General features: G+C 46.6%; 1 protein-coding gene across 1 annotated transcript in view; it reads left to right on the top strand.

The window, feature by feature from the left end:
- Positions 1-405: 405 nt before the first annotated feature.
- Positions 406-24855, top strand: part of ACAP3 (ArfGAP with coiled-coil, ankyrin repeat and PH domains 3) — a gene marked incomplete at its 5' end in the record, with an annotated part of 30249 nt that continues 5799 nt past the window's right edge. Inside the window, 13 exons of the mRNA XM_009698547.1 lie at positions 406-464; positions 3507-3690; positions 7284-7328; positions 7772-7867; positions 8204-8278; positions 9558-9569; positions 17694-17806; positions 22130-22181; positions 22609-22709; positions 23149-23260; positions 23831-24039; positions 24332-24401; positions 24535-24629. Coding sequence (XP_009696849.1) covers positions 406-464; positions 3507-3690; positions 7284-7328; positions 7772-7867; positions 8204-8278; positions 9558-9569; positions 17694-17806; positions 22130-22181; positions 22609-22709; positions 23149-23260; positions 23831-24039; positions 24332-24401; positions 24535-24629 — 1223 coding nt within the window. The remainder of the gene's footprint in view (positions 465-3506; positions 3691-7283; positions 7329-7771; positions 7868-8203; positions 8279-9557; positions 9570-17693; positions 17807-22129; positions 22182-22608; positions 22710-23148; positions 23261-23830; positions 24040-24331; positions 24402-24534; positions 24630-24855) is intronic.

Consider the following 24855-nt stretch of genomic DNA (forward strand, 5'->3'; position numbering starts at 1 on the left):
CCAAACCGATTTGTGATTCAGCAGTTGTTCCCATCCCCATCCCGAGCGGTGCTGAGGTGACAGTGCCCTCCTCTGGCACCATGGGAAATTTGAGACTTGGGAAAAAATGGGAACAATGAAGGCAGCTGCTCCTACAAACACTCCTTTTATGAAAGTATGTTGGTGGCATAAGTCTCTGATATTCAGAGCCCTGGCATAGGCTGTGGAACCTGCAGTTCTGCACTTGTAAGGGAGAGCTACGGAAAAAAGTTATTATCTGTTATGACAGCCATCAAGTAGTGGAGACCACTAAGCCCTGGAGTAATGCTGAGTCCCTCACAGTGAAACTCCTAGAGAGACTTCATGGATTTTCTGTTTCCATGTTGCAAAAATATTTGATAGTCTTTTCCCTCTCTTTTCTTTCAGATCCTGTTTGACCAGGCTCAGAGGTCAGTCCGGCAGCAGCTGCACAATTTTGTGAAAGAGTGAGTACTTGTCTTACCAGTTTCTTCAGCTTCTTGAACTTCCATTGCACCTGTCCTGTGTGCACTAGAAACAGAACTGCAGCCTTTGCACAACTACTGAAGCTTGGAGCAGAAGAGATGCTGAAGGGCAGAGGAAAGGATCTGGTTTGTGTGATGGCTGTTGCTGTCATCTTGCTATGCTATCATTTGGTTGCTCTGTTGTCAACCAGATGTCTTCATCCTGTTCCCAGCTCATAGCTAAAGCTGGACATGAGGCATACTTTCAGATCAGAGCATCATCCCAAAGGTCTGCAGAGTTGATCCTCTAGGTTGAACACAACCCAGAGTTCAGATCCCTGCAGAGCAGGGCCAGCTCTACGTCTTATGTTATCTTGTGTTCGATGCAGAGTTTCTTTAGTGGTTTAAACCAGTGCATGCTTGCAGAAGGAAGGAACTTTGCTGCCAAATGACTTTGGGGTCGAGCAGAATTATTGTGTTCTTAGCTCCCCACGCATCATGCTTAGTCATTCAAAATTACTTCTGGAGTAACCTAAGCATCTGTCTGGAAGATGATAGACAGCAGGGCCCTTCTTTGTGTGGAGGGAGCAGTTAATCATCACTGTGCCTTCAGCTTGGAGCTTGACCACAAGTTCAGAGTTATTTACTAATGGAAAGCAAGCTTACAATGCCCTGGTGTGAGCAATGCAGCACGTTGCATATTGAGGATGTTAACTCGCCCATGGCAGGCCTGAGGTGCAGAAGAACTGGGCCCAGGAGGTTAATTGGATGGGAACAGTCGGTACCTTTGATCAGGGCTCTCAGCAGGCTCTCCCTGCCATGGCTGCATGACCAGGTCTCCTCCCAGTGCCTCTTTTCCCCAGGGCAGGTACCCACTGCAGCACCGGCTCCCACGTCAGCTCAATGTAGGTCAGGGAGGCAAGCGAGGCCTTCAGCTAAGCAGGAGCTGGTTGCCATGGGAACGGGTCATTGACTGTGAATCCCTCAGCTTCTGTGGGGTTGGAGAGAGGGAGGGGGTCCCTAGCTGACCCCCCCATTCTTCATCCCCAGCTTTTTGCCTAGCACTCAGCCTACCCGCCGCTTTCTCTATAATCATTTCTCTGATGAGCTCAGATTTAATCTGCTTAAGGCTGGCAGTCAGAAGGGGGAATTTCACCTTCATTTTGGGTCTGTCATCCTTTCAGCCTCTTTGCCACTTACTCTTTTTTTTTTTGCACTTGTGCTGCTCAACCTCTGCGCTTGCAGGCCCTGGTGCTTTGATATTTGCGTTGTTCCTGCCTATGGTTGGAAAAATAAATTCTACAGTCGGGACCATTTTGAGTAATCCACCTAAGGCCAATCTGCAACTGCCTGGCTGAGGATGGGAACAAAGGAACGACGGGAACTCTGCCCTTGCATGGTGATTCATAAATATCTGAGAGGGCAATATTTATTCTCTAACTTGCCCTCCCTGTCCCCAAGCTGTGAAGGTTTTTGCCTGGTTTGTTTACATGATACACACAAGAGATGTCAGCTTGCCCTGCCCATGCTGTCAGTAGCCAAATGCTCTGTGACTGCCTTGCTCAGTAGGAGGCTTTTACTAGCCAATTCTTGAGGTTGCAGTCATGCTCCTGCAGCCTGGCTTGGGGCTAGCTGAGAATTTCCAGCAGTATCACATGCTTCCAAACTCCTGCTCCTTTCCACTGGGGATAAGCACGGATGAGGAAGCCATTCTCTCCAAAGCTGGATCAAAAACTGCATAAAATCCCCACAGCCCTTGGCTGCAAGTGACCCAAGACACGCAAAAAGTGACTCTGGTATTGTCCTGTGAATGGAGCTAGATGGCCATGTAACTCAGCAGCCCTGAGCATGGAGGGCAATGTGAAGAAGCAACAACCACCAGAACTGTAATCCAGTCACCTCTGTGTTCATTTATCCCTACTGTACCTGCCCCAGTAGATTCTCTTGGCCAGAGGTGGATCCGTATGTGAGTATATGCAACTTCAAACAGTTTGCCACAGGGCAGAGTTCAGCATTTACTGTCTGTCTGTCTTGTTCAACCAAGGCTCTTCGTCTTCCCTAGGGCAAAGAATAAATGAATGCTACTTATTTGCTAGCAGTTTTTAGCTACTTTAAGTTATAATAATTTGATTGAGGTAAATGGAGCTCCCCTGGACAGAACGTAAGTGTTTGTTACAGCTGCTCTAAGTCAGCATTGCTGCTTTCAACTCCTGAGGAACCACGGCCACTTTTAAGAGCTGATCTTCAGAAGTTGCTGTCTTCTTCTTTGTGGTTGTGCAACTAAAATCAAGTCCTGCCTAAGTGGTACCTGCTATTTAATTAAAAAACCCAAACAAACTCAAAAGAAAATAAATCTGCTATCACGGTCTTCATAGCCTCCCCCCTGCCCCTGCAAAGCAGAGCCCTGCTCCTGTTTGAGGTCTCTAGGAGTAAATAGAACTTTGAAAGTTCATACTTTGGATTGTGTATTTCTGAATGTAGATGTTAATAAATGCCCCTATTATACAAGAAGAAAAGAATAGTCAAATGTCTGGATTTTACGGTCAGACAAGACAATCAGCTAGAGATGCACATGAATGGCCTGGCTGCCCTAGTTGAATGCCCTGTCCTAAACTTGTGAAGTGGCTGGTTTTACTCTTTTCACAAAGTGAAATATGAAGCATGTGTTTTCACAGGTAGGTTCTGAAATGTTCTGCTCATCACTTGTTCTGAGGGCAGTTGTGGACTATCTTTAGGGCTGGATGCCATCTGGCCTGGCTTTCTGGATGCTGCCTTTGGAGAATTTCCTTAAAGCTTTGAAGGCAGTGTGTAAGGTCCAGTATCTTTCCTTACCAACTGTCTCTAAAGAAAGACTGTCTAGAGTTAACCTGGAGTCAGACCAGCTGGACTTGGTGGGGTGGGTTAGGATCCCAATGGCATCTGGAGCAGGATCTCTGAATGATCATAGTGTGCCTGGTTGCACCTCTCCGTGCTCTGCCGGTATCAGTGATATTCTGGCTGCTTTGTAACAATGATGCTCACCATCTCATCTTCTTTGGGTTCCAGTGATGTCCGGAAGTTCAAGGAAACCAAGAAGCAGTTTGACAAGGTGCGAGAGGACATGGAGATTTCGCTGGTGAAGAATGCCCAGGCGCCTCGGCACAAACCCCATGAAGTGGAGGAGGCAACAGGCACCTTGACCATAACCAGAAAGTGTTTCCGGCATCTGGCCCTAGACTATGTGTTGCAGGTTGGTGTCTGTGCCCCCACCTCTGACTGGATCTCCAAGTGCAGAACGAGATGTCACAGGCAAATTGCTAAATAATCTGCTGTAGGGAATGAAGAAATTGAGGGATGAGAGAGGGCAAGTAGGGCCTTACCAATGAGTTCAAAGTTACTAATCCATTGGACATTTTGCCCTGTGAGGCAGGGAGTCCTTAGGACTGGTGTGTGATGGAGCATGAAGCCACCAAGGTTTGCTCTAGTTCCAGGCACCGGTGTAGCTGTACCAGTATGAACCCATGTATGGCTTAGCAAAGCCCTGTATTACCGTAGGTCCTGGGGTTCTTTGAGCTGCCTTTTGGTGTAAACCAGCCTGTCTATGTGAAAGAGTAGACTGTACTGGGATGAGAGAGCCTTCACTGGTGGGACTGTAGTTGGTCACATCTGCTTGAAATAGTCATAGGATGTCAGTATAAGTGGTGTGAGAGAGAGGTGGCTCTTCCCCAAATCCATAGCTGCTTTGATCTTTGTAATGCTCCAGAGAGTCTGGCAAAACAGTGTCATGAAACTACTGAAAGTGAGGGACCGACCACACCACTGTCAAGTGTCCTCTGCAAATCGTTGTCTGCTCCTACATGTAGAACACGTCCTTGAGGGCTAACATCTAGATCTGTGTACACATGTAAACATCCATGTGTGTGTACTTGTGTTCATGCCTGAAACTACAGATGGATGTGTGTGCATGTGCAAATATGCATCTGGATGGATGGATGTGTGTACATGTAAGTATGTGCACAGTGCCTACCTACCTGTGTTGCAACAGTGGAAATTCCAGTTGAATATAAGGCAAAAAAGTTTTCAGAGCTATGGAGCACTGGAACAGGGACCCGAAGAGATTCACAGTTGACGGGACCAGGTTTTGAGCAACTTCATCTAACTTGGAAGTTAGTCTTGCTTTGCCCAGGCAATTGGGCAGATTCCAACCTGTATTATGTCTGTGTGGGAACGTGTGCTTACCTGTGTTTACATCTTTGCATGGTGCTGACGTGACTCTTCATGTCCGTGATGTTCTCCATCCTAAAAATGCTATAGTGTACCTGAGAAGGGAAATCTTCATCATGTTTTCAGTAAGAGAAATTAAATACGCTGCCTTAGACTGAATTTCTTTTCCCAGTGGGAAATTTCCTGTGGGAACGCTCACTTACCGTACCCAGAATGGTCAAGGATTTTTCTTTGAATCATTCATAGGCTTCCCATCAGGTCTGTCCTTGCAGGCAGTGGGTGTATTAAGCAGACAAATTCAGTGTTAATATTGATCCAATGTGTGTCTCCACTAGCTGTCACTCCTGCAGCGCTCAACTAAGACCATCTGCCGACACGTTCTGTCCGATCATGAAGTAGCCTCTGATGTTACATGCTCTGGCAGCTGCGGGTAGAAAGGCAGTGCTTTCCTCTTAAAGTATAAATCATGCATGTCATCGACCCTCCTTTAGGACTGCAATTTTTTGCATCTAGGATTTAGACATGAATGCAACTGTATTTGCTGGCAAAGTCACACTAGAGTAAGCTCTTTCCGTTTCTCCCACTAACAAAGAGGAAGAGTTCCTTGATTGTGCTGATCCAATATCGAGGAGATTTCCCTCTTGGTCCACTGCATGGAACCAGTCTAAATCCATCAGTTTTGAAATGCATAGACATGAACTTGTCCAGCCATACTTTGGTATTTAATTAAGGATATAGTGAGGAGAGTTATCATTTTATTCTTTTATATCTGTAATACATTGCACATTTCCATTATTGTAGTGGCTGGTTTATGGCTATAAATGGTCAGGAGTGGTTACTGCTGTGGAGTGAAACTGTCTGTTGGTATAAAGCAGGATTACTAGTTCCAGTCCTTTTTTTTTTTAAACGTAATATACTGGGTGCAGAAAGGAGGGCTCTAGGAGGCTGGGGATATACCTGAAGTACTTTGTCTCCCTTCCTGTGTTGCTGGAGCCGATGACCAGGTTGCCTAGTACAAGGAGGCTGATTGTGGTGTGCCTCATGGATACTGTTCCTTTAGCGTTGTGCTTCTAAACAAACCGATGCTGCGTTTATGAATGAGTTATTAACACACTGGAACCAATTTTCTGTCGTGGTGACACATTGTTCGTGGCACTGACAGCTGACGTCCTATTGAAACCTTCTGCTGCGTTTGACAGTTTCTTCGGTGCTAATTGCAGCACTTGTAGGACTTCCCAGTGAAGCTCCTGGGGGTTGTGGGCAAGCTATTAGGTAACTGTGCTATTCATTTTTTACTTTTGAAATTGTATTCTCCTGGGTCAGTTCTCAGCCTCTTACCTTTATTTTTTTAAATTATTTTTAAATCTCAAGGATATTTTTCACTTCCAGATCCATAGCCCAGTATCAGAGAAACACACTGGGTCTCATAGAGTTTGCGTTCGTCCCCAGTTAAAGGAGATCTGCAATAGTTTTATCTTCGTTTCCAAGAGATGCTGATGGTTGTAGTCTCACTGGTAGAGCGCTGAACATTAGAAACACATACTACCTTTCTTGTTCTTCCTACATACCTGATAGTCCTGGGTTATTCCAGTGTTCGTGTTTTTCCTTTCAAGATAAAGATTGCTGTTCACTCGAAAATGTGCTGTAACTATGCAATTGTGTGGAGTAGGGGTTAGCGCTCATTTTCCCAGTGGCATAAAACAATACTGGAGAGGGAGAAAGAATTGGGGCATATTGTTGTATTGCTGTATTGTGCCCAAGGTTTTACAGTAGGGATTTTAGCTGGGACTTTCCTGATCACAGATGCAGGCAGTGAACTGTGAGGTGTCAAAGCTGAGCTTCTACTACCACTCTGCTAAGCAGCTGCTGGAGGACTCAAGGAATGCCCAGACTCTCCTGCCCTGCCAGTAAATGCTCCAAACTGGTTCTTTTGCTGTAGCAGGGTGCATTGCCAAAGCAATGCTATCTTGCTCTTGCAAGAGGTACTGCAGTTCTTCCCTGGGCAGGAAAGAGGTGTAAGTCTTTCCTTCCATCCCAGGAGCCCAAGCACATCAGGGCTGGCACAGAAAATCCTGAGCTACTGCTGCTTCTGTGTGGAAGGGATGTGATGGTCTCTGGGGCAGTCAGCCATGCACTTTTCTCCAAAAAAAATGGGTGTGCAAAGGGTGTGCATGCTGAGAACATAGGCCCCACGCAGGTACCACAATTTCTGGCTGGCTTAACTATGATTACTGAAAAAACCCATAACACTATGCTGGTACCCCTCAGCCTGCTAAGAGAAAACGAAGCAGTGACCTCATAGATTAAACATCTCCTTCGTGTGATACCAAATTGCACTCTGGGGTCACTGGTTGTTGTCAGCCTATGTATGGACACACAACCAACTGTGACTGTAATCAGTAGCAGCCCAGGTCAGAAAATGGATCTATGCTGTTCCCCTTTTCATTCCATCTGGAACTCACCAGAACTGTCCTTTCAGACATTAACTTTCTGGAACTGTCCTTGAATTGTTTGTGGTTTGCTGCTAGGGGCATTGCAGCAAGTTGTTCATGCTTAGATCTCCATGCCAGACTGCTTAATGCTGCTGATGCTGAGAGTCTTGTCTTGATTCCTTCACAGATCAACGTCCTGCAGGCCAAGAAGAAGTTTGAAATACTGGATGCGGTAAGGGCTCTCTGTGTTTTCTGTGGCTGCTCTCAGTGACTCAATGAAAGGCAGCCCTCTCCATTTCAGGTTGCATGGGTCGACATACCGACTCCTCGGTCTGCCCTGGAGATACTGTCTGGGACTGCTCTGGGGGCTGCAGGTATGCTAACAAGAGGGGAGAATGAAGGACCAGCAAGATACTCCATGGGCCAGAACTGAAGGGGACTTTCAGGGGTGAAAGACACGGCTTTTACTGCTTTGTGCTCACAACAGGGTTACCTGACAGTGTGGAAGGATTTGTGAGAGGAAGAGAGGAGAAGAGGGAGGCATCTAATGGATAGATTGCTTGGGGAAGGGTTAGACTTTGAAGAAGCTTGTTTGTGGGTAATAAGGGATAAGGACTTCTCACACACACTTTGTCCCTGAACCTGTTCTGACCTTGCTGTTGTTTTCCTCCCCAGATGCTGTCCTTCATGCATGCCCAGTACACCTTTTTCCAGCAAGGCTACAGTCTTCTCCATGAATTGGATCCCTACATGAAGAAGCTAGCCACAGAGGTGAGGGGACAGGGAATACGGTTGACTCAATCTGCCTGTTTGTACCCCTTCACCCTGAAAGGACATCCTCTGTCCTATTCAGCTACCATACTTTGGCAATCGGGGAGTGGTCAGAGCATCATGCTTGTTGGATGAGCCATTCTGCACTATGGGGTGGCAGCCAAGAGCTATAGTTACTCTTAGTGCACACCCAAACACAGCCCTTTTTACCCTCTTGTGGGACTTAGGATGATGAGAAGGGCTGGTGTAATTCCGGAGCGGGGAAGCAGAGGTGGACAGTGGCTCATAAACCTCCTTCCTGACTTTTATACCTGATGTTCTCCTCCCTGCCTTTAGCTGGACCAGCTGGTGATTGATTCTGCGGTGGAGAAGAGGGAGATGGAGCACAAGCATGCGCTGATACAGCAGAGGGTGAGTCTTGAGGCTGTGGCTTGGTGCAAGCAGCAGTTTTCTCCATCTGTGCGGTTGTCTGGATGACAGTGGCAACTGCTATCTGATGAGGGGCCTTGTGGCTTAGTCCTTCACAGCCTGGAGCAGTAGCAGCAGAAGCTGTTGAGATGACAGTAATAACCTTGTGGATACTGGGAGGTCTAGCCTGATCAAATGCAGGGCATTTAGCCGCTGACACATCCGAGTACACAAGGGAAGAGGGATGCAGGCAGGACCCTATGGGTCAGGGCACCTGGGTTGTTTTCCCAGCTCTGCCTTCTTTCTGCACTCTGTGTCCCTCTTTGCTGCTGAGGATGTGGGAAGATTTAAAGGTTCATGTTCTGTAAATGGCTCTGAGATAGAGGAGTAGATGTAGTTGGTTGTAATTGCCTGTGAAAACGACTTGACTGCATAGCAGAGCTGCTTTTGGGGAGAGGTTACAGCACTTCTCTTCCACCTTCTCTTCTCTCCCCTAGTCCTGCATCCTTCCTCTGGCTGAGCAAGCTAGCTTTTATCTGGCAACCCCTATGATCTCCAGCTACTGCAGTATTAACGTGTCCCTTCTGACCCTTCTCCCTGCCTCTCGCTGCCTTGCCCTGTGGTGAGGCAGCAGTAAGGCAGCATGCCGGAGTACCCAACCCAACCAGATGGCCAGAGTCCCTGTTAAAGCAGCCAGCAGACGAATGAGTGGATGCGTTCCTTTGGTACCCAGAGACAGAACTTGCTGCAGGGCCTTGTCTTCGTTCCTAGGGAGTTCACACTGCACTGAAGTGATGTTAATGGGTGGTGGGGAGAGAGAGTAGGACTCTGTACTGCTATTGAGAGGGGAATGTGCTGCAGTGAACTTCTTTCATGCAAGTCTGCTCCTAACTGCAGTTCAGATGATTCTTGCTTAGCTCCCGTGACATGACATGGCTACAGCCTTGAGCAGCGTAGCTTTGGAAAGATCCATGGGGACCCAAGCAATAGAGCTGCCATGGCTGAGTAGGCTGTTGTTTTCAGCTGAGCTATGGGAACCCCCTGTGTGTGTCTTCTCACTTGCTGTAATTGGGAGTAACCGCCATGAACTGGCAAGTTAATAGGATTTATTATCAAACAAGTCTGAGCCTTCAGTGAGGAGGCATCTTTGGTTAACTTGAGCTCTTGATTTTTGAGACTATTCATCTGGGAATGATTCCAAATCCGAGGCTTGCAGAAACATCAACTAATTTTTTTTTTCTTTTCCTTTTCTTCTTCATGGATTGCTGACCTGCCCGTGCAGACCTTACTGCAGGTGAGTACACACATGTATTTCCTCCTTCTGGCATCTTCATTTCTCAGAATTAGCTGCTCTGGGTATTTACTAAGCCCTGCCTTTATTTGAAAGCAAGATAAAGAAACCTTGCCATAGCATTAGTGGTGTAACCTGAACACTGGAGATGTAATGTCAAAGCCCAGTTTCAAGTGAGTTTGGTTTCACCCTCATCAAAGTTGTTTTCAGCGCTGTGTTAAAATAAGATTTCAGTTCCCTCTATTCTATATGGTGGTCGGTCTTGACTCGGAGTTCAGTATTGCAGCGGCAGCAATACTTGGCTGGCACTGAACGCTGCTTTGGTGCCTAGGAGACTTTGAGGACCACAGGTCTGGTGGGAGGTCAGTTGGCTGCACAGGCTTATAACAAAGGGTGTTGGTGGACGTTCAACATACACAGAGTCTCACGCTCTGTGGGCACAGTAAGAGGGGATTTCGGAGAGCCCTGAGAAATAGCTATTCGTCAACTGAGCCCTGAGGAGGAATCGCTAAGGAGCCCCATATCTGGCAGGCACTTGTGTGGATCAATACTCCTCAACAGGAGGAATCTAAGTGGCCATTGTTTTCTTTCTAATGGTCTCTCTCAAAAATGTCATAACCCATGAAATGGAAACGTAACCAGATTTGAAAGCTAATGACAGGTCTTTCCCTGTGAATGGGCCTGTGCATATGCTCCCTTTGGTTAAGTGTTCTGAGGGAGGGGTAAGTCCATTTGTGAACTCTCAGTTCCCCTGGGACTCTGCTGGAGTGATGACTTCATTCCAGGCAACATGGAAAATCTCTCTAGTGCAGTGCATTTCAGTTAAATCTCTTTACGTGGCTTTGCTGACTGGACTAGCAGGGAATGAAGGAGAGGTCAGGTTCCAAGAGGGAAAATGAGCAATTACTCTTCATCAGGATACATATGCACAGAGCTGTGGCTTTCTGTGTGCATAAGCTTGTAACAGAGCTGGACATCCCTAGTGCAACTTAGGATTTAAATCTTCCTGCCTGGAAATATTTTGAGACTGCTTTTCAGCTACTCTGAGTCAGTGTTTCTCTTCCTTTTGCAATGGAGCATGGCACTCTGCATCTGGTGAGCATCTTGCTGTCTCCAAAGGGAGCACAGGATGTATTTGAATGTATGTCTTCATGCTGAGCCCAGAATACCCTCTGGTCTCTTGAAAAATTTGGAGGTTTAGTGGCAGTTAATTAGAGGATAGTGGCAGAAGTATCCTTTTTTCCTCAACCCAGTGTTTTCCCAAACAGCCTGCTAAGGCATGACAGAAAGAGAGAGAATCCAGTTTGAATAATACATTTTTGAAGTGTTCTTGGGGTGTGGGAGCTGTGCGGATTCTGAAGACGGGGAATTGAACTGTCTTTGGGCAGCTTTGTGAAACTTGGAGGGCAGCCTTCTAAGACCCATGTTCACAAGGAAATGGTCTGTGGCATTTTGTTTCATTATTGTTTTAATTAAAATAAATTGGTTAGAGAAAAACTCCACACAAAGCTTGACTATTTTCTTTGATACTGTAATTTAGATGCCTTTTTCCTATGCTACCCTTCCTCCATCTTCCCTTGCAGAACATCTGCCACCTTTGGGGCACATTCCTCAGGTAGCTATCATTTCAAGCTCCCACTTTAACCGCTGCCCTCTCTGCCTTCCCAGCTCCAAAACCTTAAAGATCTCCATTTGCAGCTTCACACTTTACATGAAAATAATGCTCACTTCTACAAAAAGGGTTCCAGTAAAATCAGCAAGAGGAAAGGAAAAGTCTCAGTTTTTTATGAGCTACAATAAATATTTGAGTTATCCTCCTGTTGTGCAAAGGGAGCGCTTCAGCATGAAGGCTGGGGAGGGTCTTTCTTCTGACTGGGTGTGGGATGCAGGTGTGCAAGGACTGCGGTATGGAATACGTTTCTGCTAAGGCTGAGGAGATAGTCTTGTAGCTTCCCACATTTCTCTTGTGTGTTGAACTAAACTGTCTTAAACCACACATGTAATGAGTTTGTATGGTTTTATGTGGGCTCAGTTCCTTCAGATGGCTGCACAAAGACACACAGGACCTGGTGTATGGTGGACCACTTAGGAGAAAAATTTTGGAGAACGTAGCAGTGGAACACACAGGCCTAGGAATTTTTCCAATGGCAAATGAGTAAAGAAACAGTCATTTAAACCAGTCCTCTCTTGCAGATCCTGACCTTCTGCACCAAAACTGACAGGCCAGTCTCTGAAAGTGGAAGAATACAGGGCTATATAAATGGTCCTTTGCAGCCTCGTACCTGTTCCCCAGTCCGGAGCAGTGGGGGAAGCGATTGTGCTTCTGGTACCCGTTTGCACGGGAAGGGAGGACGGTGTAATTCTGCCAAGGCAAAGCTCTCTGCCTCATTGAGTCCAGCTGGTAGATAACAAACTAGGGGCCATATGGCACTTCAACCCCCTGATTTCGGTGGCTGCAGTGGGAGCAGGGTTGGAATTACTGGCCAAAGGGCTGGAATTACTGGCCAAAGGATGGCTCTGCTCCAGGACACTGGGGGAAGCAGACCCTGCTAAAGGCAGACAAGCCTGGCTCTGTTAAGGTCAGAGGCATTCGGTGAGCATCTTCCTGTCAACTTTGCTCTGTGTTGCCTGGCTTCTCCCACTCCTTTCTGTGCCTCCGTGACAGCTGTATGATAATTAGCCCTTGCTCCAAGTTGATTGACTGTGAATAGGAGGCATGAGGAGGGGGTAAGCAGGTGGTCCCCAGAGGCCAGCAGACTTCCTTCACTTAGTGCCCCTTGCTTTGACGGGAGCCAACGGCAGAGCTTATAGCTTCCCAAAAAGGAGTAGGAGGGGTAAAAGAGAAGGGGCTGAAAAAGAAATCCCTCCTTCCCTGCCAGCCCACGGTGCTTAGCAGAGATGCTACTCTAGAGAGTGAACAGAGAGAGAGAGGACACACGGAGCTGCTCCCTGCTCTCTAGGCAAGAGCAGCAAAAACCTCACTTGCAGCTGGCATCATGAAGATTTTCGGCAGGCTTGAATACCTCCTGGTAAGGAGACTCCTGCAGGGTTGGTTTGACTTGGGGAGAAAGTTTAGAGGGTACTTTTCCCTGGGGGAGCAAGGATTGTGCCTGTAGGACCTTGCTTGCTAATGTGACTCAAAAGCAAGTACAGCTTTATTACTGCGGGAGAGCAGCCGTGTTTGGTTCTGTTTCTAGGTTGGAAAAGCTCTGGGGCAGGGCACAGATCTCTGTGCATCATCTGCTGGCAAGCTGCAGAGCAGGGAGATCGTTTGGCGTGAGGAAATTTGAGAAACAAAAGGTCTGTAAATGGGATTTGGCCAGAATGAAAGCAAGCTGTCTGCGCAGAACGGGAGTGTAGGTGGGAGAGCCCTCCTCCAAATTGCATCTGCCTCTGGGGGTCGGGGGTTGTACATGGGGGTAAAAATAGCCGGAGAGAGAAAAGCTTGACATCTATGCAGGCACCAGAAGAGAACAGAACGTGCGTGCACCAGTGTTTGTGTGGAAGGGGGATGTGTGTGCATCTTTAGGAAATGTCAATATTCCTCTGAATTATATTCTCTTTAGAATCAAATAGCCAAACTAGTCGCATACAATTTTTAACTCGCCTCCAGGAGAAGTTCTTTTCAATGCCTAGATGTATACATAATGTTGTTAGAGTGTACATGTTATTATTGTTAAATACACAGTATCATTGGTTACTTAAGTAGAGAGGGCACTTTTGGATAAAAGCCTTTGTCTTCTATGAGGGGAAGCATGTACTGCATCTGTTGTCGCTTATCCTAAGTGGTATTGATTGAAAATAAAATAGCATGGAGGCTTGGTAGTAAGATATGTTTCTCTGAATATCTAAAAACACCTGCACTGAAATGATTCACTGGTCGTGACTGCCTAGTTTTGATAGTGTTTTCTATCAGCAGAAATCAAAACATTGTACAGAAAAGCACATTATTGTTATTTCCACATTGAATTGATGCGCTGAGGGAGGAATGCTATGGCTTTTCAGGGAGAGCCATTGCCATAGTGATTGTATTTTAAAGGATTTGAAGGAAGTCTTGGTATTTGAGAGAAAGGCTCTGTCTGCCCTTTGGGACAGGAATGGACCTATAAACAAGACCTTCCTCCTTCAGTGGGTGTGCTCCTAGGCAGGGCTGCGGACTTAGGAGACTCCCCCCACCTCCCAAGGATTCGAGGGGCATCTTCACCCCTCATATTAAGTCTGTTCACTGAAGCTGGAGGTTTATTTAATTTCATCAGCCATTTTCTCGGCACAAAATGTTCGCTTCACAGGAGCCGTTGGAAGAGCTTGTCTGGTCTCTGCAATGCAAGCAGTCTGTGTGCGTGCTGTGTGAAGATGGACAGGGGAGTTCTTAACTGCGTGGGCCACGAGACAGCCTTCAAATAGGGCTTTTTTTTATTTTTCTTTTTGCTTCTTTCACGGGTCTGTGCCTATGCTGCGTTTTTGCTTTCCATTTGCTGGTTTGAAAGTTGTCCGCGTTAATGTCCTTTTTCACATCCCTATGGATGTGTCTCTTGGAATGTGTTACTTCATTGTTGCTTCAGCAGCATTCAGTGTGCTCCCATGGAAACCATTGTGATGTCATTTCTAAAAGAATATCAGTTCCCAGGCAGCCTTGTGTGTAAACTCAGAGTGACAGGACTGAGAAGGGGAGGGGACAGCGAGGCGAGATTGTGATTTACTGAAAGTCGGCGAAGGAAAGGGAAGCAGATGATGGGAGAGATCTGGTTTCTTATTTTGGAAGACGTCCGATTTATTTTACCGGTGTGTGATCCAACATGTCACTGCTGTTGCTAATCATGACTGCACATGCAGTTGTAGCCAAAGCCATTCAGATCCCAATCCTAGGAAGCCTTTTCCGTGTCAAGCATTTTTTCATGTTACAGAGACAATGAGGTGCTGAATGCAGACTTAATAAATCAGTCCAAACTAATTTCGAGCAGACTTGCCTACTTGCTGTGTGCATTGCAATGATGGGAAGAATTCAGTAAAAGGTAGTTCATTAAAATGGTGCATTAAAATCTCATGTACAGCAGGAAATGCAAAGAGAAAGCAGACGCGTGGACTCTGCTTTGTCAAGGGTAAGCTTTGAATCAAGAAGGTTGTAGAATGGGTGACACATTCCTTCTCCACCAGCACCTCGCAGACATCGTGCCTTGGCTTACAAGGCTGGAAGGTTTTTATTTCCTAGTTCTGCATGGAGTCAGGCAGTCCTGATGCCCCGCATCCCCTGTAAGGGTCACAGAGAGACTTAACTGATGGCATAGCTGAGATGTGCTTGGTCAGCAGCAGCGTCTGTCAGCCAGGACCCTTCGACTTATTTCCCAGAACTAACACGATCAAAATGTTTTTGTGTCAATGAATAGAACAGATAGAGGGACACGTTAAGGGCGGGTCTGCCAGGTAAGGAGATTCATTGTCACACATCTGTGTGTATCCAGCTGTGGCCACACACTACCATGATGTTTCAACACCGTTGGCAAGATGATCTCCTCAGTTTCTAAGCTAGCTTTGACCTGAAATCAGGTTTCAATACATGTTCTTGTAACTCATTTTCCAGACATTTGTCCTCTCTTTTTTTCAATGACTGTGGTAAGAAAGTTCCCTGTATGGGCCAGAAGAAGATGATATGCCTAGGAATCCATTGTTTAAGCTCACTCTGGTGTGCTGGAAGTTTCACTGTTGCACTTGCCATGATTTTGCCTTTCAGCTACCCAAGGCGTTTCTGTACATCTCCCTTTTGGCCTTTGCCTGGCTGAGAAAGGAAAAATGATACTGATCAAGGGGATAATTTTTGGTGTGGATTTTTTTTTTCTACCCTTCTTTCCCTTACTTCATTTGTCTCTCGACAGTCAATAACACCGTAGCAAAGACGTCAGGTGCTTCCAAGCAGAGTGCAGTGGAATGGATCAAAGTGCCCCTGAGGATCAGACTGCCGTATGCCCTGGGGATAAGAGACAGACTGGTCCTTATCCCTCGGATCTCTCCCTTGACTTGTACCTGCTTTACAAATCCAGCTTACAGCTCTGGTCCACGTAGTCCGCCCTCGGCTGCCCTTCAGTAGTTCTGTTGATAGCAGTGGAGTTGCTCAGGAATTACACCAGCAGAAATATGAGCAGAATTTGGCCTGGGGATGTTTCCTTACCAATGAGAGAACAAGGACGAGAAATATCTCCAAAGTAATGCAAACACAAGCCACTCTTCTCAGCAATGCGTTTCTATGTTTGAACATCATCCAGATGGCTCTCTGTCATCTTAGCTGTATGTGGGCTTGGTGGTTTTGTGTATAATTTTCTTTTTCTAAAACTGGGCTTGGTGCAGGTTAAGAGTTCTTTCGAAGGCAAGGAACAACTCCGTGGGCCCTCAGCTATTCTGCTTTAGCCATTCGATTGGTAGAGAGGTGTAATACAATACAGACTCAATGAGGTTAAATTCACACCTGGCTTGACTCCACTGGTTTTTAGTGGATTTACCCTAGTGACGCATATGTCCCATCTGTTCCTCTTGCACTCATCAGCAATATATCCCTCTTACCATCACACTGCTTGATTATATAAGGACAACTGAAGAAGTCAGGTGATTATATTTAGACCCTCCCTCTTATTTTTACCTCTTCCACAAAGCGAGGCACAGCTAAGTGGTCATTTTTAAGATGTGCTTGGAATGGTTTTGCTCTATGCTTGCTGTGCACTTTTCAACAAGGTCCAGATTTTTGGATGTTTGCATTATTTATTAAAAAATGGTGCGGATTCTCATCAGATTTATAGAATTGTCACTTTGGAGCAGCTCTACAAAAATCACACATTCAAATATCTACAAGTTAGAGGAAAATTCCCTCTAGCCTTTGTTTGCAATATGTACATGAAAGACATCTGCAGAAGAGGACCCCCATGGGATTCACCCTCTTATGGCAAGAAAATTTGGGGCTGAGCAGAACTCTCTTAATTGGGTGCCTTACAGCGGTTTTTAGTGTCTAATTGGACATCATGCTGTCTTTCCAAGGAATGACTCAGTCCTGTCCCATTATATCTCCTCCTTCTGTATCAGTATTATTCTTATTATGACACCTCCCAGGCAAGCTTGCATCTCTGAACATGAAAATAACTCATCTTAATGAGAGTGAAGTGCATGTTGCTTAGCAACACAGCATCGCAAGGGTCTTCATATGCCGAGCTAGGAAAGGCACTTAACTTAATGGGGCTGTTTTCACTGCGCTGTTGTGTCTTTGAACCAAGTATTTCAGGGGGAAATATTGGTGCTCAAGAGAGAGGGAGGTGTGGGTAGAATGTGTCATTAAAGGGGAATCAGCGTGCAAAGAGGCAATGTGCCTTAGTTCCCCAGGTTAGAGGGGAAAGTCATTTAGGTTTCCTGACCTAGTTTCTCTTGGGAAGAAGGCAAACCATTGTCCAGGGAGAAGGATCCTGTGTTCTGGGAGAGCAGCTGCTCTTCTCTCTGCTCTGTGTCTTGCTCACCAGCTGTCAGAATCCATGAGATCTATCTGCTGAATCAGTGCCAAACCTGACAAATCAGCTCTGGCTGGTAGCATAGCATAGAGAAGTGAGCGAGTGCAGATTGGAGATGGCATATGATGATGGCTAATGAAAATGGAATTGATAAGTCTTCCCCTCTAGAAATCATCATGCCTGTTTTCCTTGCATGGAAAGGCTGGGGTTTGTTTTGTTCCCGGCCTCTTGCAGAACGGAGAGGTGGCGGCAGCATTGCTAACTCGCTTGGCCAGTGAAAAACACCTTTAGTGTTTTATTTCCCATTGCAGACTGCCCCAAATATTGGAGAATTTTTAGCTCTCAAGATGATAAGCTACCTGCCTTTCTCATTATTGGCCACCAGAGCAGGGAAATACAGCATAGATAGTACTTTTCTGCAAACAATTGGGACAGATAAGCTTACTGGAATGAGGATAATTCGTGACTGCTATTCATGGCTGCAGCCCACTAAGGCAGAGGGATATGCTGTGACAGACAGCTCTGCCTGAACCTTAGGGTTTTGATATAGGTGTTTTTCTCTTCTTGATATTTTGATTAGGCTCATCTCCATCTTGGTCCTAGAGACTGCAGTCATGTTAGAATCTCAGTCTCTTTCTATTTGCAGGACTTCTCCTACGATGACTCGAAGGTGGAGTTTAATGTTGATGCCCCGAATGGAGTGGTGATGGAAGGCTACCTCTTCAAGAGAGCTAGCAATGCTTTCAAAACATGGAATCGGTGAGTAACAACTCATATTCCATTTGATATTTGAGCTAAGACTCTGAACATAGCTCATACTGCCCGCACAGGAACACACTTTGCTTTTAGTGAGAGCTTGGCAACTCTTATCATCACTGGAAGGACTCTGAGCTAAGTAGTTTAAAGCTACATAGTTAAAACAGTTAAAATGAGGTCGGTTTGATAGTTTTTGCATACAGAGACTTTTCTGTTAGGAGTATTTTGCATTCAGGTTGAGGAAGATGGTCCTTACTCTCTGGTGAGTAGAGCACAGGTGAGGCCATATCTGGAGTACTGTGTCCAGTTCTGGGTTCCCCAGCACAAGAAAGATACGGACTTACTGGAGGGGGTCCAGTGAAGGGCCACAACGATGATTAAGGGGCTGGAACATCTCCCATGTGAGGAAAGGCTGAGAGAGCTGGAACTCTTCAGCCTGGAGAAGAAAAGGCTTGGGGAGTTAGGAGGTGGATCTTATCAATATGTACAAATTCCTGATGGGAGGGAATAAAGAAGAGAGTGCCAGACTCCTCAGCCGTGCCTATTGACGGGACAAGAGGCAGCGGGCACATATTAAAAATGTGAAATTTCATCTGACCACAAAAACTGCTGCTTTTTTTTTTTTTTTTTTACTACGTTGAATACTGTAGGGCTGAGTGCGAGGATGGTCAGGCAGTGGAGCAGGTTGCCCAGAGAGGTTGTGAAGTCTCCATCTGTGGAGATAGTCAAAAACCACCTGGGCACAGTCCTGGGCAACCTTCTCCAGCTGGGCCTGCCTGAGCAGGAGGCTTGGACTAGATGATCTGGAGAGGTCCCTTTCAACTGAAGTGACTCTAATTCTGCTCAGAACCTGTCAGCTGCAAGTAAAGTCAGAACCTGAAGCCATGTTAGTATAACTGCATCTGAGTAAGTCCTCCTAGAGAAGCAGTATCTCAAGAGAGATTAACATAGCCTTATCAACACACTAACCTGGCTATGTGGCTTCGAGTCAGCTCAGAGCAAAAGAGGAGTAAGCATCTGCTTCATTGCACTGGTGTTTTAATACCACATAAATTTTCTGCCAGCACGTTACAACTCATGTGCTGAGCTTGCAAAACCATTTGCTTTGCAGGTCTCTGATATTGGTGTGTTGGAGACATGTACATTAATCAGCAAAAGAGCTAGATGCTACATAGTTTACATAAGTGGCTATTATTTTCCTGTTCAAAAACAAGTATGCTTCTTTCTGTGAAGGTGTGTATTCCTCTTAGGCTGCATCATAGAATGAGCTAGCTTGTGTTTTGTGGCATCTTAGTAAATGCCAGGAAAAAAAGAAAGAGTGCCTTCCACAATGGAAGAACAACCGGGTTCCACGCAGGGAAGGTAGGGCACAATGCAGCTTGAGTCTTGCCCTAGGAAAGCTGTACATTTATAACAATTAAGAGAAATACCCTAACACAGCAGGACATGCTATGAATATCAGACCTGTCTGTTTTGGGGTGGGGGGATATGTGAGAGTGGAAATATCAACTGTGCTGCCGGGAGCTGGGAAATGACTTTCAGTGCACTGACCCTGCTTTTAATAATTTATAAATATTTTATCTGATAGGTCACTGGGAATGCCAGGCTTATATGCCTCCTGCACTAGTCAGGAGTCTCTGCAGCTGCCAGAGACCTTGGGAAAGCGAAAGCAAAGGTTTCATGTTCTAGCCTTGCTCGATATTTGTGCATTTAGTTTCCCTTGGGATAGACAATGGGTTTCATACATGGTTCTGCAGAAGGATTCAGACTCATCCAGTGAGTTTCTAATGCACGAGATCAATGCCTTTTTGACCTACGTTTCCTCCTCTCGCGTAACAGGGAAATGAGACAATATTAAGAGACCTTTTGCTTGGCTATGGGATACATTCGAAGTATACACCACAGCAAGGCTGAAATGTGCTGCTGTTAGACTTTGGAAGAAATAAACACTAAATGGTTCAGTGAACAGTTTGTGGTATGCGCAGAAACTGCCTGTATTTGCATGGAAAAAAGACTTGAAATTATTAGAGATCTCTGAATTGATTAGATAAGTGATTCCTTCTCTCTGAAGCTTCCCCTAGTACTAAGGAGAGTCCATTCAAATTTAGTATTATTTTATTACCCCTCAGGCTCTCTGGTCCCCTGACAGTTAAGTACTAAGTTTGCACTTGGAGGAACCAGAAACCGTAACAGCAGCTACAACACAGTGCGTCGTGGTGTTTGATCCCAGTGCTCACCAGCTGTTGCACTGGGAAGGTATCTTGGCTGAATTTTTATCGACCTCTTAGGATCTCCTGCTTGGTGTTTCCTCAGCAAAGTATAGCCTTGGGCCATAGCATGGCTGCTTTCACCGACACTACCTTTTTGTGGAGCAGAAGGGCATTCAAAGTGTGTCAGGTTAATGTCAAGAACCGTGCTTGGCTCTTGTGATAGAGACGAAGGGTTCCAGGCAACTCCCTTCTCCTAGTAGCTCCCCTGGCCATGAATTCAAGGGTCGCACCAAAGAGCACTTATCCTGGAGGGAACATGACCCTCGGAGACTTTTTTGTCTTCCTGATGTTTGAAGTAATGTTAGTGTCAAGGGCTCCAAGTTTTCACCGTTCCCCAAATCCCAGCTATCCTCCCTGTATCCTCCTACATCCCAGTCATCCACAGTCTGTATCCTCCCCACAGCCATCTCTGTCTCCTCAATCCCACCCACTCTGAGCCATATCTACCCACATCTTAGCTATTCACAGCTCCTGGAGCCTACTCATCACCTTCATGCTGTCACTCAGCTATTCACTGCTACTGCCTCCCCCTCGTGTGAGCGGGAGGGGACCGGCAGAGAGAACAACAAAATCCACAGTTTGGGATATCGGGCTGGGAGCCAGCGCCAGGCAGAAATGTGTGCGCTGGGATGGGGAGCAGGAGAGCACAGCTGCAAGGAGCAGAGACCAGAACCTAAGAGACAAACTTTCTGCTCAGCTTCGCGTGACAGCAGAGCTCCTTAAGCATAGACTGCTACGGTCACAGCAGCGCAGGATGATGCAGAACTGTATCAACTCATCCAAATGGGCTCCCACATAGATGGGATGGCCTCCAGTTACCTGTATTTTCCCGTTTCTCCACAGACATGTCAAGTCCTTTTGTTGTCTTTTATCTGTTTAATATTTCAGCAATGACAAAAGAAAGAGAATGCTGTCTCATCTCATTTTCCCAGGGAACCTAGTTCTTTTGCAAAACAGAGTATGTAATACGTGCTCTAAATAACATCTTGCTGCAAGCCTCTCTGACTCTTTATGCTCAGGTATTCCGGTACCTTCCTCCTGAAGCTTAGTGATGGTCATGGCTTCCATTGCCCTCCATGAAGATGATCAGGTTGCTAAATCTTAGGCTGTATTTTGGAATGAGGAATTGACTTGGGGGTTTGGATTTAGCACCGAAGATTAAGACACCAGGGAATTACCTCTGCTATCAGCATCATGTGGACCTTCTGTCACTTTTATGTTAAGGAAAGCTGCTAGCTGGTGATTTGATGCCTCCTAAGAAGGTAGACTCGCTTCACACACACCTGTCCATACTCCAGTCATAGGAAACAGGAGCTTTGGCGTTGTTTGGCCTTCCATAGGCTGTAATGGGTTCAGAGAAATCAGCCTGGTGGGTAGCCTAGCCTGTATAAACAGCAAGATGTGCAACTCCCTCCTGCTATTTTTTCCAACACTATTTGCAGAGCTGCTAGTTGGCAGGGTTTTCTGAGATGGATTTTTCTTTTTCCCACTTGAAAGTTTCTTCATGATGTCGAGGAATTTCTGGCTTGCCTTATGACAACCTACTTGGAGAGGCAGGAGGCACACTGCATCTGGCATGGCATGTGCAAGGAACCCAGCTTCCCCAGTAAATGTCAAGTATGCCCACTGTGCACATGTGCAAGTATGCCCTAACCAGTGCCACATATCCCACGGGCACTGGATTTACTGCCTGGGGCCAGGGCGCACACAGACTTCTGCCCCAGAAATTGTAGGCAGTAATATGGGATTGCCCTACTCCTTTTTTTTCTTCTCGTCCATCCTTCCTTCTTGCTATACATCAGCATATCTAGAACACTTCCCATCACAGCATCTCAATGCCAGGAGTCATTCCCTAAGGATGGAAATCCTTTCTTTGCTCTCCAAGGGAGGGCACTGGAGAAGCATGAGCTTTTCTTGTGACATTACTTTCCAGCTTCTTGGAATAAATTACACTCTTTTTAAATGGAGAGAGAGCCTGCTCTGCCACAGAACAAACTACCTCTCTGTAGCTCTGCTCTTCGCTTGTTCTGATGTCTGTCTGTCTGTCTTCCCTCAGGAGGTGGTTCTCCATACAGAACAGCCAGCTGGTGTACCAGAAGAAGCTAAAGGTCAGTGAGGCTACCCCAGATGACACTGGCAGATTAGCCAACTTGTCTGGTATCCTGCTTTGCTGGGGATTTATGCACCATGGTGGGGGAGTGGGGTGGAAGAAGTGGGGAGGGGAATTGGATCAGAGGGACAGCAAGCTCATTCAGGCATTATTGTGCTCCAAAGTTAGACTGTGCTGAGAACAAAGTGGCAGCAGATGGTGTTTGTGGTGATCTAAATATTCCTGTTCAGCAGAGGAAGTTGGTGAAACTTCATGTGCATGTTGTCCCATGCTTTGATTCTGTGTAACCCCTTCCTATTGCCCTAGAGTTTTCCGGTGGTGGGCTGGCTCTGCTCTTTCTGGACTTGGCATATGCTAACCAGCAGGATTTGGGATATGACACTGATTCAGGGAGTCAACAAAGCCACTTGTTCTCACCCTTTCAGGACGTCCTCACGGTAGTGGTGGAAGACCTGCGGCTCTGTACCGTCAAACCATGTGAAGACATAGAGAGGAGGTTTTGCTTTGAGGTCGTCTCACCTACCAAGTAAGTTTGGTGGCTTCCCTAGGCCATCCTCCTGGTAGCTGGACTGTGCGTGGAACTGCAAGAGATTAGATGTGAGCAGATACTGTCCTGGGCTATTAAACGTTGACTGGGAGACACTGTTGCCTGTACTCCAGAGTCCCTGTGAAGTTCGTCAGACATCCGCCTAAGCCAGATCTAGGCCACCCATACCTATTATACCTATAGACAGTGAACTGGCAGTGGTCAGCTTTTCAAAACAGCTAGCAGACCTGCCCGGAGTTGTTGAGGAGGGAGCGCTTCTGACAGTGCAAGCTTGTAGGATTAATTTTTGCCCCTTTGCCTGTCAAATGAAGGTGCTGCCCCTATTGGAATGTCTGTGCTGAGGATGAAGTGGAAAAATTTTGACCAAAACCTGCACCCTGTCCTTTTGTTCTTTCCAACTCATTTCCTTCCTTCGCAGGAGCTGCATGCTGCAGGCTGACTCGGAGAAGCTGCGTCAGGCCTGGATTCAGGCCGTTCAAGCTAGCATTGCTTCTGCATACCGGGAGAGTCCTGACAGCTACTATATTGAAGTGAGTGAGGGGGTCCTGAAACGTCCATCATTGTGTCAGAGCCCTGACAGTGGGTGTTTGGGCTGTGGCAGGTCCAGTATGTGAGGGCGAACCGTTTGGAAATACTCTTCTGCCCTCAAGGAAGGGAGCTGTTGTCAGTGCTAACTCAAAGGCAACGGTTGTTCACCGACCAAAGCCACACCTATAAAGCTAGGCTGGGGAAAAGGCAAGGCTTTAAATTAGTGTTGTCCTGACGTCTTCGCTTAGTTGCCATCACCCTGGATTGATGTTCCCCTAGGAATTATGTTCCCCTGGGAAGAGCTTGCTGTCTAGCTGGGACAAATGCTAGCAAAGGCACCGTGACAGCAAGCAGTTTGTGCCAGACAGTGCTCTGCGTGCTGCCGACACTCCCAGAGCAGGGATGGGTCGCAGTGTGGTCTTGTGGCAATCACAGAGATTACGGAGGCTTTACCTGTTCCCTTCTTGGGCTAGGCCAAGCTTATTCTTCTTCAGGTAACGCTTCTGCTATGAAAAGCTCTGGTTCATTCCACAGTGCTTTGCAGAATCCTAGAACCGTTTTTTTCTCTACAGAGACTGGACCGGACTGCTTCCCCATCGACTAGCAGCATTGATTCTGCTACCGACTCCCGGGAGCGCAGTGTGAAAGGAGAGAGCATCTTGCAGAGAGTGCAGAGCATCCCTGGGAATGACCAGTGCTGTGACTGTGGTCAGCCAGATCCTCGCTGGGCCAGTATCAACCTGGGCATTCTGCTGTGCATTGAGTGCTCCGGTATCCACAGGTATTGTGTGCATGAGTGCTCTGTGCTGCCAGCCAGGGCTGGATTGCAAGCTCCTGGAAAAAAACGGTGGAGCCTGAATTACAACTGACTATAATGTTTGTACAGATAGATTCCAAAGCAGTTGTTTGCTGCGGTACCTGTGTGTGCAGGTACCTCTGTGAATGCACGTGCATACAACTCTCTGCTATAGCTACGTCTGTATAGATAAATGCAAAAGAACTGGATTGATGTGTGAGAAGTTCTGTTTTGAAGGCACGTAACCATTTCAGTTTTCTTCCTTTTGGCTAAATAGGAGTCTGGGTGTTCACTGCTCCAAGGTCCGATCTCTCACACTGGACTCCTGGGAACCAGAGTTACTGAAAGTGAGTGCTGGCTTTTAATGACAAGAGACAGACAAATGGTGGACATGGAGGGAGTCTTACTTGGTGGTGGGCTAGACTGGAGGGAAGGTAGCTCCTCACCTGAGGATTTCATTTGTTCCCTGTTGTATTGCAGCTGATGTGCGAGCTGGGGAACAGTACCATGAATCAGATTTACGAGGCACAGTGTGAAGAGCTGGGACTTAAGAAACCAACAGCAGGGAGCTCCAGGTGAGTCTGAGTGCATACGCTGGTCTTCTCAGTCCTGTGGAAAGCTGTCCAGCCACACAGCAAACCCACTACACTAAGTTCTCTGGAAAGTCAGATTAAGAGTGTGACTGGCCCTTCGCTGAGGGCCCAAAACACCTCAGGTACACCTACCTCAACCCACGCTAGCCTGATCTTGACTCTCAGAAAGGTCAACGGGGCATTTACCAGCCAGCAACCTGGTGAAACG

This window comes from Cariama cristata, unplaced genomic scaffold (genome assembly GCF_000690535.1).
Source record: "Cariama cristata isolate BGI_N322 unplaced genomic scaffold, ASM69053v1 scaffold7194, whole genome shotgun sequence".
Classification (NCBI taxonomy): Eukaryota; Metazoa; Chordata; class Aves; order Cariamiformes; family Cariamidae; genus Cariama; species Cariama cristata.